The sequence below is a fragment of the Hemicordylus capensis genome, chromosome 1 (genome assembly GCF_027244095.1).
Source record: "Hemicordylus capensis ecotype Gifberg chromosome 1, rHemCap1.1.pri, whole genome shotgun sequence".
NCBI lineage: Eukaryota > Metazoa > Chordata > Lepidosauria > Squamata > Cordylidae > Hemicordylus > Hemicordylus capensis.
The window spans coordinates 72785753-72800274 of NC_069657.1; the positions used below are offsets into that span (position 1 = coordinate 72785753).

The 14522-nt window shown below is 42.9% G+C and overlaps 1 protein-coding gene across 7 annotated transcripts in view; it reads left to right on the top strand.

The window, feature by feature from the left end:
- The window catches only part of MAPKBP1 (mitogen-activated protein kinase binding protein 1), a 164881-nt gene that overhangs the window by 114627 nt on the left and 35732 nt on the right, over nucleotides 1-14522 (top strand). For all 7 annotated transcript variants that reach the window (XM_053283011.1, XM_053283012.1, XM_053283014.1 and 4 more), the window contains 4 exons: nucleotides 5540-5615; nucleotides 10432-10543; nucleotides 12062-12125; nucleotides 13476-13601. In XM_053283011.1, the coding sequence (XP_053138986.1) occupies nucleotides 5540-5615; nucleotides 10432-10543; nucleotides 12062-12125; nucleotides 13476-13601 (378 nt within the window). The remainder of the gene's footprint in view (nucleotides 1-5539; nucleotides 5616-10431; nucleotides 10544-12061; nucleotides 12126-13475; nucleotides 13602-14522) is intronic.

The following is a 14522-nucleotide window of genomic DNA, read 5'->3' on the forward strand; positions in this document are numbered from 1 at the left end:
GTTTTATTCATGTATGCCATCCACATACAAGGTGTGTTACAGCAAGTGATACAACAGGTCCCTGCTCTGAGGAACTCAGTCTAGAAGTAGAAGGCAGAGGAAGGGGAGTAGAAATGAGACACAGTAAACAAGGGAAGAATATATACAACTATTTCATGTACATTTTGTTGGGCTTAATTGCAGTGTATAGGGACAACAGGGTTGTGCCACAGGCTTCATGGAAAAGGTGGGTTCTGAGGATGGATTTAAAGGAAGTAAGTGATCATGCGATCAGAAAGTAAGGCACCCTGTGAGTGATTTGGGGTTCCTGGAATAGGAGGGCAGCAAGGTAAAAAGGAAAGAGTTGTTGTAGAAAATAAGGTAACTTTGGACAATTCAGGATGGAAGAGTGTAGGCCATGGGCAGGAAGATAATGGGATATAAGAGTGGAGAGATGGTGGTCTTTGCTGGTAAAAAACAAGGAGCTTGTTCTAGATCTGGGACCAGACAGAAAGCCTGTTCAGCTGACTTAAAGAGGAATGTAACATGAGAGGAACAAGAGATATGAATTATTTTGGTAGCAGAATGCTGGTTGGAGGTGAGGGGGCTGAAGTGCAACAGAAGGCCAGAGAGGAGAAGGTTGCAGTAGTCAAGGTGAGAAATGAGCAGGATATGAACTAGAGTATCTTTGAGGTGATCCGGTAACCCTCACAACGTGGGTTCTGCGCCTCCATGGAAGGATTTGTTAGCTCCTCAGAGTGCTCTGTAGCTTGGCCCTTCGCACACAACACTTGCTCAGTATCTCCGGCTGCAGAGCACCCTTTGGCTCAGCTCCTTCTCGACCACCATTGCATGTGTCTCTCTTAGGACTTGCTCCCTGGTTGTACTTGGTTCCTGGAAAGAAATAGAAAGTTGTTTTGCTGGATTTCACAGACTTTGGCCAGACTACTTTGTCCATTCTTGTAAAATTTTCCTATCTTTCTTTAAACAAACCAGAAAGAGTAGAGAATTGCTTTTGAGGGCTGCATTGTACTTTGCACCCTCCAACTCCGATGCCACAGTCCCCGTTACCATTGACATCATCAACATCAATTTCACCCAAGCATCAGCACTCAAAGTCGATGTTGGGATCAAGGCATTCTCAGATAGAGCTTCCCATACAGTATGCACTGAATCGGAGTGCTCCAAAGATGTTTTTCAAATATGTTTTCACATGATGTATCAAGAGAAGGCCACCATAAGAAATTCTAACATCAGGAAGGAGATTCTCCATCCCATTCTGCATCCAAACACTGAAAGATTTCAGTGTAGTCAGCAGCCCTGATATTGACATCATTGATCTTGGACACTACCAACCCTTCGCCAGCAGCTTTGGGGGGCAAATCACTAGTTCCGCCATCAGTGGCTCGACCACCAATTCCAGCCTTGACATCTAAGGAATCAATTCTGTTGGAATGGGAATTTTAAAGTGGTGATTCTCTTTAGCAGAGGGAGAGCAACTGGCCCTATCCATCCCCAGCTCAGAATCCCTCCAGTGGCTGTTGCTGGTGTCTATCTTATGTTTCTTTTTTAGATTGTGAGCCCTTTGGGAACAGGGAGCCATTTTTTTTTGTTTTTATCTATATAAACTGCTTTGGGAACTTTTGTTAAAATATTCATTGTATTTATAACTATTTGTTGTATTTGTAACTCCTCTGGAGCTTCTTTAAATGTCTCCTAGTTCATCGTCTGCCTCAACACCGTTAGTAGCACAGATACTGATTCCAGCATCAACACTGAGCCCAGTGCCGACAACGAACGTTCTTCTACCCTCTTCATTGACAGTTGCTACTCCAATATTCCTACATCAGTCTCAGAGACAGTTTTTCAACCTATTAACATGCTCGCTTCAGACTTAGCAATTGATTTCCCCTCGACACCATTTATGTCAAAGGATTTTCCTATTCTACAGGACATCAATTCCATCCTGGGATTTTCCCACACAACCCCTTCTGGTTCTAATTTCAAGGTGTTTTCATTACATGGTCTTGATATTGAAGAAGGCATAGGCTGTGGTGCATTACCTATTCCCATTTCTAAGATACCTTCCGCTTCCCCAGTAAAGGAAGAGACTCCTCCTTCCTCTCTTCCCTACCACCGAAACTACCCATGGAAACAGAGGTATCATTTCATGGGCCCTAGTTACTCCTCCTTCAGAAGAAAAAGAATGGATTACTGGAGTTCTCCAGGAGCTCTTGGCCCTGGTTATGTCTGGAGGTTAGGGAGATTTAGAGACTCTCTCTATCTATATGCTCTCCCCATTCCTCCCTTATGACTGTGATGAGCTTTAGACTCTGGAAATTAAGGTAACGTAAATCGTCAATAGGGCTCTTGTTTTTTAAAAAGGTTTTTTCATAGCATCCTTGTAACCCTTCACCTTCTTGGTGAGCTCACTTGTCACCCATGTTGTGAAGACTCCCAGATCACCTCAAAGATAAACATGCTGCTTACCTGTAACAGGTGATCTTTTGGTGGTTTGGGATCATTCACAACACCTGCCCAACCTCCCAATTATTTGGATGCTTCTAAATGCATTTATTACCTCACCATTCATCGCAAGAATAATCTTCCAGCAGTTGATTAGGAACTGAGCCAAAGGGTGCTCTGCTGCCGAAGATACCAAGCGTGCACTAAGGGCAGAGCTACAGAGCACTCTGAGGAGCTATCAAATTCTTCCACAGGGATTACTGCACAGGCGCAGAACCCATATTGTGAATGATCCTGGATCACCCAAAGATCACCCATTACAGGTAAGCAACCTGTTTTTCTGCTATAGGGACAGAGCCAAGATCTGGAGAGGATCTTAGGAGAGCAGAGCTGGTCTTGTGGTAGCAAGCATGACTTGTCCCCATAGCTAAGCAGGGTATGCCCTGGTTGCATATGAATGGGAGACTTGATGTGTGAGCACTGCATGATATTCCCCTCAGGGGATGAAGCCGCTCTGGGAAGAGCAGAAGGTTTCAAGTTCCCTCCCTGGCTTCTCCAAGATAGGGCTGAGAGAGATTCCTGCCTGCAACCTTGGAGAAGCCGCTGCCAGTCTGTGAAGACAATACTGAGCTAGATAGACCACTGGTCTGACTCAGTATATGGCAGTTTCCTATGTTCCTATCTATTTTTTAGGGAAATGCAAAATGTTTTGCTGTCACAATGTTTTTGACTTGAAACAGGCTGTTTCGAACAAAACACCCTTTAAATAAAAGGCCCGTTTCAAGCCGTGAACAAAACAACCCCGTTTTGACATTTCAAGTGTCTTTTTGGAGGCCTGTTTTTCCCTTGCTGATTTGATTTTCTGCCAGTGGCTTCGGTTAGGCTTGCAATCTCCTTACTTGGTGGTTGGATTCTTATCACCAAAATCAAATACTGTCCTGGGCACCTGTGCTCCCGTTTGCTGGGGGAAGGAGGGAGGGGGAAATACAAAAGAAGGGAGTTTCAAAATGTATTCAAAGGGACTGACAAGCAGAGAGAGCCCTTATAGTCTGCCTCTCTTTAAGAAGATTCAGGTAGAGATGTGCACGGAACCGGCAGATGCCAGTTCGATGGTGGGGGAGGGTGCACTCCCCCCCCGCCTGCATTTTCCCCACCGGTGCTCGGTTTTCCAAAAGTCCATCAGGGCGGCAGCATACCTCCCTGCCATTCCATTTGCCTCGTTGTCCAGATGTACCTGGAAGTAGCTGACGTGCCAGGGAGTTTGGGCAGTGCTGATGTTGTCACCACCTCAACCAATGGGGAGAGTGTTTTAGCTGTGCCAGGGAACAGTAGATCTTTAAACAAGGTTTTAAAAACAAACTATTTCATGTAGGGATAAAAAAATCAGAACACCATCTAATGATGAGCTGTTTAATGGATTAGTACTACTAAAAATGATATATGAGATTTAGAAGACATCCAGGGGTGTAGCTATAATTGAGTGGATGGGTTCAAAGAACTCGTGCCCTCCAGCTCCCGAGGGCCTCTTAGCTCCACCCGTCCCTATTTTCTTCACTATCTCTCTCACTCTGAGGGGCTGCCGGTGAGAGGGGTGAACACAGGCCCCCTCTTCCCTAGCTACTCCCCTGGAGACATTCCTATTAAAGCAGTTTAAAACACAAGCATTTTAAAGAGTTTAACAAGATGTTGCTATAATGGATGTTTTGATTCACATTTACTTGCTGGAACTACCCTTGGAAGGGCTTCTGCAGAATTTGCAAAAGTCAAAGTAGAGAAATACCTGTATTAGGACCAACTAAAAAAAATCACAAAGTGGTGAGAGAACTTTTAAGTTCTCCAGAACACAAAATAGGGCATAACTGAAATTTGTAACAGTCTTACTGCAAAAGGTTTATTCAGACATAATTTGACCAGCCTCTGCTAAGAGAGGGCTGTTAGGACAAAGAACAAAAAATGGCTGTCCCTCATATTTTTTAAAATATAAATTTTAGCAGTAACTTCCTGGATCTATCTCTGAGTAATTGGAGTACACAGGTCTCTTACAAGGCAGTGTGAGCACAGCCATGGCTGGTTAATAACATGCTCATGTCTATCTTTTCCTGCTTTCCCCTTCTTTTATCTAGGTTCTGAACAAATTTTTCTTTACAAGTGTAAGCATAACATCAAAGCCTTTATTTCTAGCCTAGGTCTTTATGTATGCTTTACCAAGAAGCAATCAGAAAGCCACTTATGTGACTGCCTAATCTGTTTGATTAACCTCAGTATTTAAGAATTAGCTAGCACACCATGTTTAGAAATAACTACTTCAAATTGATCCATAGCATTGAATACAGAAGCAGTGTGTAATTGTGCAAGGTGCAATTAGAGAGGTGATGATGGCCTCTAACTTAGAAGACTTTTTATAAAGGATTAGACAATTAAATGGATAATAGGTCTCGCATTAGCTAGGGATGTGTACGAACCGGTCAAGAGGCCATTCTAAAAGCCTCTGAACCAGTTCGAAGGCGGCGCTGGCTCGAAGGTTTGACAACGGGGCAGGGGAGGGTGCACTTACCCCTCCCGCCACTTCCCCCCCACTGGCACTCCTTTTTTTGCAAAGTCCATGGGACAGCAGCATGCCTCCCTGCTGCCCCTTCCCCGGTTCTTGGTCAGTAGTCACTGGAAGTATCGGGGGCACGTGCTTACATCACGTGTGCGCACACCCATCTGCTCTGCACACGTGCGACGTGCGCATGCACGCCTGCTACTTCCGGCAACTTCCTGCTAAGAACGGTGCCACCCCATGGACTTTGCAAAAACCAGAGTGCCAGCGGGGGGAAAGCGGCGGGAGGGGTAAATGCACCCTCCCCCACCCTTAAAGAGGCATACCCCGCTGGCGTCGAACCGAACCTCCGCAGTTCTGTGCACACCACTAGTACTAGCTAAACTGAACCTCCGTGAGAAGAGGTTGTATACCTCAAGTGCTTCCTGTGAGTTTCCCAGAGACATTTGGCTAGCCACTGATGGAAATTGAATGCTTTAACTAGGTGGATCTCTGACTTGATTCAGCAATACTTTTCCTTTGTTCTTGAGTCATGTCTTGTTTTCCCCTCAGGATTTTCAACATTAGCAGTGGAAAGCAAAAGAAGCTATACAAGGGATCCCAAAGTGAAGATGGCACCCTCATTAAAGTAAGGCCTCCACTGATTTCAGCTCAGCCTGTTGATTTCCCCCCTCCCCTTCCTTTCCTTGATTTTGTGGTTTTTGTTTTATAGTTGAGTTTTTTGTGTTCTCATTGGGGAGTGGGGTCTGGTGTTTGTTTCATGTTATGTGATAACCCTTTGTAATACAACATTTATTGATGGGATTTTTATTTGGATGCAATTTACAGAATGGCTAATCTGCTGCAAAGGCATCCTAGCTGTCAATTAAAAGATATAATGAAATACTTAAAAGCAAACAAAAAAATGCCGAGAGCTGTTCATTAGTCCAGAAAGTAATCAACTAATATCTGTAACTATCATACTTGAACCACCCTGTGCTAAAAATGGAAATGAATAGATACATCCTGGCTATGGATTTCTTAATCACAGTGTCTTGTTTTCCAAAGTAGCAGCTGTGGATAATTTTGCTGCTGCTATATGCTAGTCATATGCACAACACTCAGTAGTGCTGCTTAAACATATTTGACACTGTGCCTTCTTTCCATTGTGTCTTTCTTGCAAAATCCTGGGCACTCTCTCCACCAGCCTTTGAAGATTCCAGCATGCTGTGTTGTGCTACATGCACAGTAGCCTTGTACTTGGATTCTGAAGCTGTTTGCTTAGAGATTTTTGGGCTCCCCTATATTTGATTTAGGAAGAGATGCTTCTACCTAGCTCAGTTTGCTTTCCAGAGCTAGCAATGCAGACTATTAAATGTCTGTGAAACTGAGGAAGTGATGATTAATGAAACAGTTCCAGAACACTGGTGGAACATCCCTAGACTACTTTTGGGCTTGTGTGGGGAATTAGCAAGGCTAGAGTGAACAGTCTGTTACAGTGTCAATTGTGCAAAGCTTTGGTGTGGAAATAAAGACTTGAGATAGGAATGTAATAAGTCAAATTTATTTAAGGATTATTGGGGTATAGGAAATGAAAAATAGTTAAGTAGATGGTGAAAAGCAATGAAACTTGACTAGCAATATCAGAGACCCACAAAAAGGCATTTTAGCTTAAAGGTCTGAATTGCAATTAAATCAGCTTAAGGCTTGCCAGAGAGAGGACCTGCAGATTTAGACTTGGGAGGGAGAAAGAGAGATTATTAGTAATTAGCTGGGCCGGGCAGAGAGCATCTGCGCCTCTGGCTGGCCCACACACCTCCACTACTTCCCCCCGCATGCCCAGCTTTCTGGCTTACCATCTGCTTCTCTCCCCCCACACATACCACCACCCAAGATTTCTGGCTGGCCAGCCCACTAGCTCTTGCCCCTCCTTGTGGTTTCTGGCTGGCCGGCAGGCCAGCCTGTTTCTTCTCGGCCCCACCCCCTTGCTTTTTGGCGGGTGGGCCAGCTGGCTGGAAAGCCAATCTGTCGCCACCTTCCGGCAGCCAGGCCAGCTCGCCACCACCTCCTGCTCCTGCCAGCTGGGCCAGGCCACTGACTCCTACCAGTGGCCAGGCTGCCCGTCACCGCCGCCTCCTGCTCCTGGCAGCCGGGTCAGCCCGCCGCCGCCTCCAACTGACCAGCTGCCACCGCCATTGTCATCCCTGTCGCTATCCCCCAGGCAGCTGCTTACAAACTTTCGCAATTGATACATTTACAAGAATTATATAGATAGATACCTTATTCCAATTCTGTTTGTGTGTCTGTCACACTTGCAGGTCCAGGATGGGGTATGGTTGGGTACTTCTTCCCAGAGACCAAGCAGAAGGACAGGGTGGAGGAGAGGCAAGAGTGCCACTTGAAACCCAGCGAACCAGGAGAAAATCCAGGTTCCAGGGAAAATCCAGGGGAGGTCGGTTCTCTAAGTGGGAGTGTCACAGCCTTATCTGAGGTCCTGTTGAGGTGCTTAGTAAGACTAATCCTTTGTGCAGAACGAAAAGAGGAGCTTCAGTATTCCCTTGAGAAATAGTCCTTCTCCTTAACGTGTCTGCTCAGCCACCCTCCTTCTCAGTATTGCAGAAAAAGAGGTACTATGGGGAATACCTTACAGTTGCATGTCATACTTGATCTTGGATAAAGTTACCCCATGCTGCTTGTGCTAAGTGACTACCTTGAGAGTTGGACAAATATGGTCAGGTGGAAGGGTCATGTTCCATGAGTCCAGGTAGTCAAGATGGAGACTGCAAGCCTGCACTTCCAAACCATATAGAGGGGTACTTCTTATAGCCCCTGACCAGACTATTTTCAAAACCTGATAATATTGTCAAAGAGGAGTTCTCTTCTGCTGGATCAGGTCCAAGGCCCATCTAGTCCAGCATCCTATTTCACATAGTGGCCCACCAGATGCAACTGGAAGCCTACAGGCAGGAGTTGAAGGCATGCCCTCTCTCTTGCTGTTACTCCCCTGAAATTGCTACTCAGAGGCATTGTGCCTTTAGGCTGGAGGTGGCCTATAGCCCTCCAACTAGTAGCCAATGATAGACGTCTCCTCCATGAAGTTATCCAAACCCTTCTTAAAGCCTTCCAGGTTGTTGGCTGTCACTACATCCTGTGGCAGAGAATCCCACAAGTTGATTATGCGTTGTGTGAAAAAATACTTCTGTTTGCAGGTCCTAAATTTCCCAGGAATCAATTTCATGGGATGACCCCTGGTTGTAGTTATGTGTTATGTGAGAGGGAGAAGAATTTCTCTCTATCCACTTTCTCCACACCATGCATGATTTTATAGACCTCTATCATGTCTCCCCGCAGTCGTCTTTTTTCTAAACTAAAAAGCCCCAGGTGTTGTAGCCTTACCTCATAAGAAAGGTGCTCTAGGCCCCTGATCATCTTGGATGCCCTCTTCTGCACCTTTTCCAGTTCTACAATATCCTTTTTTAGATGTGGTGACCAGAATTGTATGCAGTACTCCAGGTGTGGCCACACCATAGTTTTGTATAAGGGCATTAGAATATTAGCAGTTTTATTTTCAATCCCCTTCCTAATGATCCCTAGCATGGAATTGGCCTTTTTTCACAGCTGCCGCACATTGAGTCAACACTTTCAATGAGCTGTCCACCACGACCCCAAGATCCCTCTCCTGGTCAGTCACCGACAGCTCAGATCCCATCAACGTATGCTTGAAGTTGGGGTTTTTCATCCCAATGTGCATCCCTTTACACTTGCCAACATTGAAGCGCATTTGCTATTTTGTCACTCACTTCCCCAATTTGGAGATATCCTTTTGGACCTCCTCACAATCTGTTTGGATTTGACTACCCGAAAGAGTTTGGTATCATCTGCAAATTTGGACACCTCGCTGCTTTCCCCTACTTCTAGATCATTTATGAATAAATTAAAAAGCACCAGCCCCAGTACAGATCCCTGGGGGACCCCACTTCTTACTTTCCTCCATTGTGAAAACTCTGTTTATATCTATCCTCTGTTTCCTGTCCTTCAACCAGTTAGCAATCCACACATGTACTTGTCCCCTTATCCCATGACTGCTAAGTTTTCTCAAGAGTCTTTAATGAGGAACTTTGACGAAAGCTTTTTGGAAGTCCAGATATACTATGTCAACCTGATCACCTTGATCCACACACTTGTTGACACTCTCAAAGAACTCCAAAAGGTTTGTGAGGCAAGATTTACCTTTGCAGAAGCCATGCTGGTTCTCTCCCAGCAGGGCCTGTTCTTCTATTTGCTTTACAATTTTATCCTTGAGGATGCTTTCCATCAATTTGCCTGGAATGGACATTAAGCTAACCGGCCTGTAATTTCCCGGATCACCCCTGGATCCCTTTTTGAAAATTAGTGTTACATTTGCTACTTTCCAGTCCTCTGGTAACAGAGCCTGATTGCAGGAATAAGTTATATATTTTAGCAAGAAGGTCAGCAATTTCACATTTGAGTTCTTTGAGGACTCTTAGATGGATGCCATCCGGCCCTGAAAATTTGTTAATTTTCCTTTTTTTCAAGACGTTTTAGAATATCATCTCTTGTCACTGCTATCTGACTCAGTTCAGAAGAGGAAACTTCTCCAAAATGAGGAGTATGGTGAAAAGAAAGCTGAGGGGGGAAATCAGGAGAGTCACTTTGCTCCAGAGTGCATGGAGTTTACTCAAAACCACAATACTAGAAGCCCAGTTAGATTGTATACCCAAAAGGAGGAAAGGTACCACTAAGTCCAGGAGGATGCCAGCATGGCTAACGGGTACCATCAAGGAAGCCATAAAAGGGAAGAAGACTTCCTTCCAAAATTGGAAGGGCTGTCCAAACGAAGAGAACAGAAAGGAACAAACTCTGGCAAAAGAAATGCAAGGTGACAATAAGGGAGGCAAAAAGAGAGTTTGAGGGACATTTAACCAAAAGTATCAAGGGGAATAACAAAAACTTCTTTAAGTACATCAGAAGCAGGAAACCTGCCAGGAAGAGCAGTAAAGGAAGAGCAGTAAGCAGTCTGGGAGGGCAACAAAAAACACTTACAAGAACACACACAATCCACTCTTTGGAGATTTCAGGCTATTAGGAAACGGTTATAGGGACAAGTGCCTTAAAACAGATATGAGTTGTCGCTCTTTTTCTAGTGATAGCTCAACTATACTCTTAAAAATGCATTAAGAACCCCCGTGTGTTATGTTTCAGAATGAGTTATGCAAACTGGTTCGTTGCGTCCTTGGTATGCTGCTCTGGATGCCAGCCAATGAAATGTTAAAATGCTTAACTTTGGCTAGATAGTGTCTTTCCCCAACAAAACCAATAAACCTACTTATATTGTTTTACACACTTAGTAAAATCTTGCAAACTAGACTCTTTAAAGCAAGGGATTTGTACCCACTCCACCTGTGATTGGTTCAATTCTTTCTATTCTGGGCTGTTTATTTCAGGTGCAAACTGACCCCTCGGGTCTTTATATTGCAACAAGCTGCTCTGACAAGAACCTTTCGATCTTTGATTTCTACTCAGGCGAGTGTGTGGCCACAATGTATGGACATTCAGGTAAATTCAAGAACCTTTAGTAATGGTGACTGTTAGCTAAAAATTCTTAATACTATATATATATTCCTGGTTCTTTGGTTGTAACCTAAACCCCTGTTATATTGAATGATCATTTTATATGTACTTTCAATTTTCAATTCTATCCCAGTTTAAGAACTTAACTCAAAAGCAGGCTATAAATTGCTGAAATATAATCCCCTTTTTAGGTGAAAGAAATAGGTTGTAGCAAGCATGACTTGTCCCCATAGCTAAGCAGGGTCTGCCCTGGTTGCATCTGAATTCGAGACTTGATGTGTGAGCACTGCAAGATATTCCCCTCAGGGGATTAAGCTGCTCTGGGAAGAGCAGAAGGTTTCTCAAGTTCCCTTCCTGGCTTCTCCAAGATAGGGCTGAGAGAGATTCTTGCCTGCAACCTTGGAGAAGCCGCTGCCAGTCTGTGAAGACAATACTGAGATAGATGGACCAATGGTCTGACTCAGTATATGGCAGTTTCCTATGTTCCTATGACAATGATGAAAATATATATTCATAGAAATATGTGTCTTCCTCTCTTCTTACAGTCTTCTTCTTTCCTTGAGATTCCCAATTAAGATTAATGTAAAAAGAAGGAATTTTGCTCTCTTACTTAAGCTGAACTTTTTAGTTTATTAAATTATTACATGACGTTCCAGTAAATAAATAAATAAATCATGGTAGTACAGACCAGAATTTGTACCTACACAAATGAGGTGCCCTTCAGATGTTAAAGCAGTGGCATGGGAGCTGCTTTTGCCATAGCTTCATCCAGTGTTACTTTTGTAATGTTTTAAAGGCCTCACACTGTATGAGTGGAATCAATCACATGGATCCTTCCCACCTGCTTATTGCTCCCACTTCTAACTGGACAATAATTCCATGGGGAGCACCCATATTATGTACTGTGTGAACTTAATGCCAGGCGTGAGCATTATAGCAGTGCTGTGGAATGAAGCCATGGATATGTGGCCGCCTCACTACTTTTGTAAAACTGAAATGCACATTAGTCAAGATCACAAGTTTCCAAGTTAAGATCATAGTCCTTTTCCCTCTGGATTGATTCAGATAAATTACTGACCATTGTTCTCCATTTAGCCTTGATGCCTTTTTGCTTTGATACTACTTTTTCTTCACAGTAGACTAATTGCTTGAGGTGGTCCCTCTAGTGCAGGGCTGCTCAACTTTGGCCCTTCTGAAGATGTTGGCTGGCAACTCCCATAATCCCTGGCTATTGCCACTGTGGCTGGGGATTATGGAAGCTGTAGTCCAAAAACAGCTGGGGCCTAGGTTGAGCAGGCCTGCTCTAGCGGGACAATCACTGGTCACAATGGATTAGTTCGTGGCAATACCAAGCTGGAACTCACTGAATGGGTAGTGTTTGTTTTAACTGATTTATAGGGTCCCATAATGTTAGCGAGTATTGCTAAAGGACTCCAACTTGTTAGTTGTATTTTGACTGAGAGGTTTCAAGTACTATTCTAATTGCTCTTTTGATTTTTATAGAGATTGTAACTGGAATGATGTTCAGCAATGACTGTAAACACTTGATCTCAGTCTCTGGTGACAGGTAAGCAAGGGGTTCCTTTTTACTGTAACTCTTCATTTTATCACTAGGGTGGAAATTAACTTTGTGCATGTGTGCTATCTCCAGTACTGCTTGGAATGAATACTCATTTGTGGTTTTAAATTGTTTTAAGGTTTTAATTTTTGTGTTTTGTTTTATGTTGCTGTAAACTGCCCAGAACCACTGACTGAAAGAAAAAATGAATGAATGAAAAATAAATAAATGATCCAAAGCTGGAAAGTGGGGATGGATTAACTGTTAGGTACTCTACAGTGTAGTCACCTAATGGCGCTGTGGGGAAGTAACTTGCCTAGGGAGCAAGAGGTTGCTGGTTTGAATCCCCACTGGTATGTTTCTCAGACTATGGGAAACACCTATATCGGGCAGCAGCGATATAGGGAGATGCTAAAAAGCATCATCTCATACTGAGTGGGAGATGGCAATGGTAAACCATTCCTGTATTCTGCCAAAGAAAACCACATGGTTCTGTGGTCGCCAGGAGTCAGCACTGACTCAATGGCACAACTTGACCTTTACTCTACAATGTAGGGTTCCAGCAACACATTTTATTTATTTAATGCATTTGTATTCCATGTTTTCAAATCTTGCTCTAAGCAGCCAACATTTATGAGGGTAAGGTCCAAATTTTGAAACTTTATGGGCGGCAAATGAGGAGGGAGAAAAAAATGTAAATGTAAATACAGTAGGGGTTTTTGATCAAAACCAAACAATTTCAGAATAAAAAACAACTTTATTGGCTATCCCATAACACTTGTTACTTGGCAATATTCAATTTCTAGCATACTGCCAATAAATGAATTTTAAATTAATGAAAATTTGATAATTTTTTTGAAACTATTTTGAAGATTTTAATGTATAAACCGTTTTTGTCGTTTTTTGCCCTGTAGACTTTAACGGGAAATTCATTTGCAAATAATTTTAGTAACATCCTCTGTTGGTGTGCTCACCTTTCCCCCTTTCATTGCTTCCTGTACCAGTGTTTTGAATAGTTCCTTAGTTAAAAGTAGAGATTTATATTTTGCTTTAACAGAAAAGCTGTGAAAATTCATGTGAGAACTATTACCTAGGTCTTCTAAAGTAAGGTACTTGAATACTTCAGGGGTAGGGGAACTGTAGTACTACCCAGACCTTCTGAATGTCTGTTACAAAGATGGAAGGCAGTGAATCCAGATAAAGTACTCTGTAGAGTGGGTATCAGGCTTTCATTCGCAGTACTGGGGAGAAAACACAATTATGCAGTAGAAGTTATCCTTCTTTAAGGATGCAAGGTAGGATTAGGATTGGGATATTTATGTCTAAAACAAGATATAATTCTATACTTTCTTCTTCCAGCTGTATTTTCATCTGGCGTTTGAGTAGTGAAATGACCATCAACATGCGGCAGCGGCTGGCTGACATGAAACAAAGAGAGAAGCAAGCAGAGAAAACACAACCAGGAAAAACAGCTGGGCTCATCAGGTAGGAGGTGGTGCTGCTTTGACAGTTTGCAGTAACAAGGCATTTGTTGACTACATAATCAAATGTATTTTCCCAGTTCAGCAGAGGCTAGTAAGTTGTAGTGATTCTTCTGCACCTGTATATTAAGAGAGTTTTATTAGACACACCTTCATTGGTTTTTAATATATATAAGATAATAGCACTGACGATATAGATTTGTGATAATCTTATGCATATTCTTTACAAAACAGGGGAAAAGAGATCCATGGATTTGCCTTAAGAATAATGAGGTTTATGGGACTGGTATTTTAAATTAAATTATTTAACACATCTTTATATCACCCCATATGCAAGTCCCTGGGTGATTCACAATCTAAAAATACAATTAAAAGTTTAAAATACAGATTAAAAACTCTAAAACTTAAAACTATAAACTAAAAGCCTGGCTAAACTATTATTTATATTGTTTTGAATAAAAAATTATCATTTTAAAGGACTTTTGCTAGCATTGATAGCTGTTTATTCCAGTAGTGACCCGAATAATTCATCAAAATGTTTTTTGACTTATTTCACATCACCACTGGCAGCTCAGGGGCAGTATGAATCACAGTAAGTTTGTGGGTCCCCTAGGAAGTGGCTGTGAATATTTTGAGGCAAGGGCCTTAGTTTTCTTGCTTTAGTAGAAAATATTATGCCTTTGTGCAAGGGAGAGGAACAAGCATACTCTCAAACTCAGCACAGCTATCATGAGAAAGGTTTCCAGCTTCCTTCCCCTTCCCAAGAGCCTCAGGCAAGTACAGTCCTTATACATGTACCAGTGGCCAATAGCCAGGGATTATGGGAGTTGTAAGCAGAGGCGTAACTAGGGAAAACAGCGCCCGGGGCAAGCACTGAAATGGCGCCCCCCCAACATACTACATTATACTTAGGTTTTTCCTCACA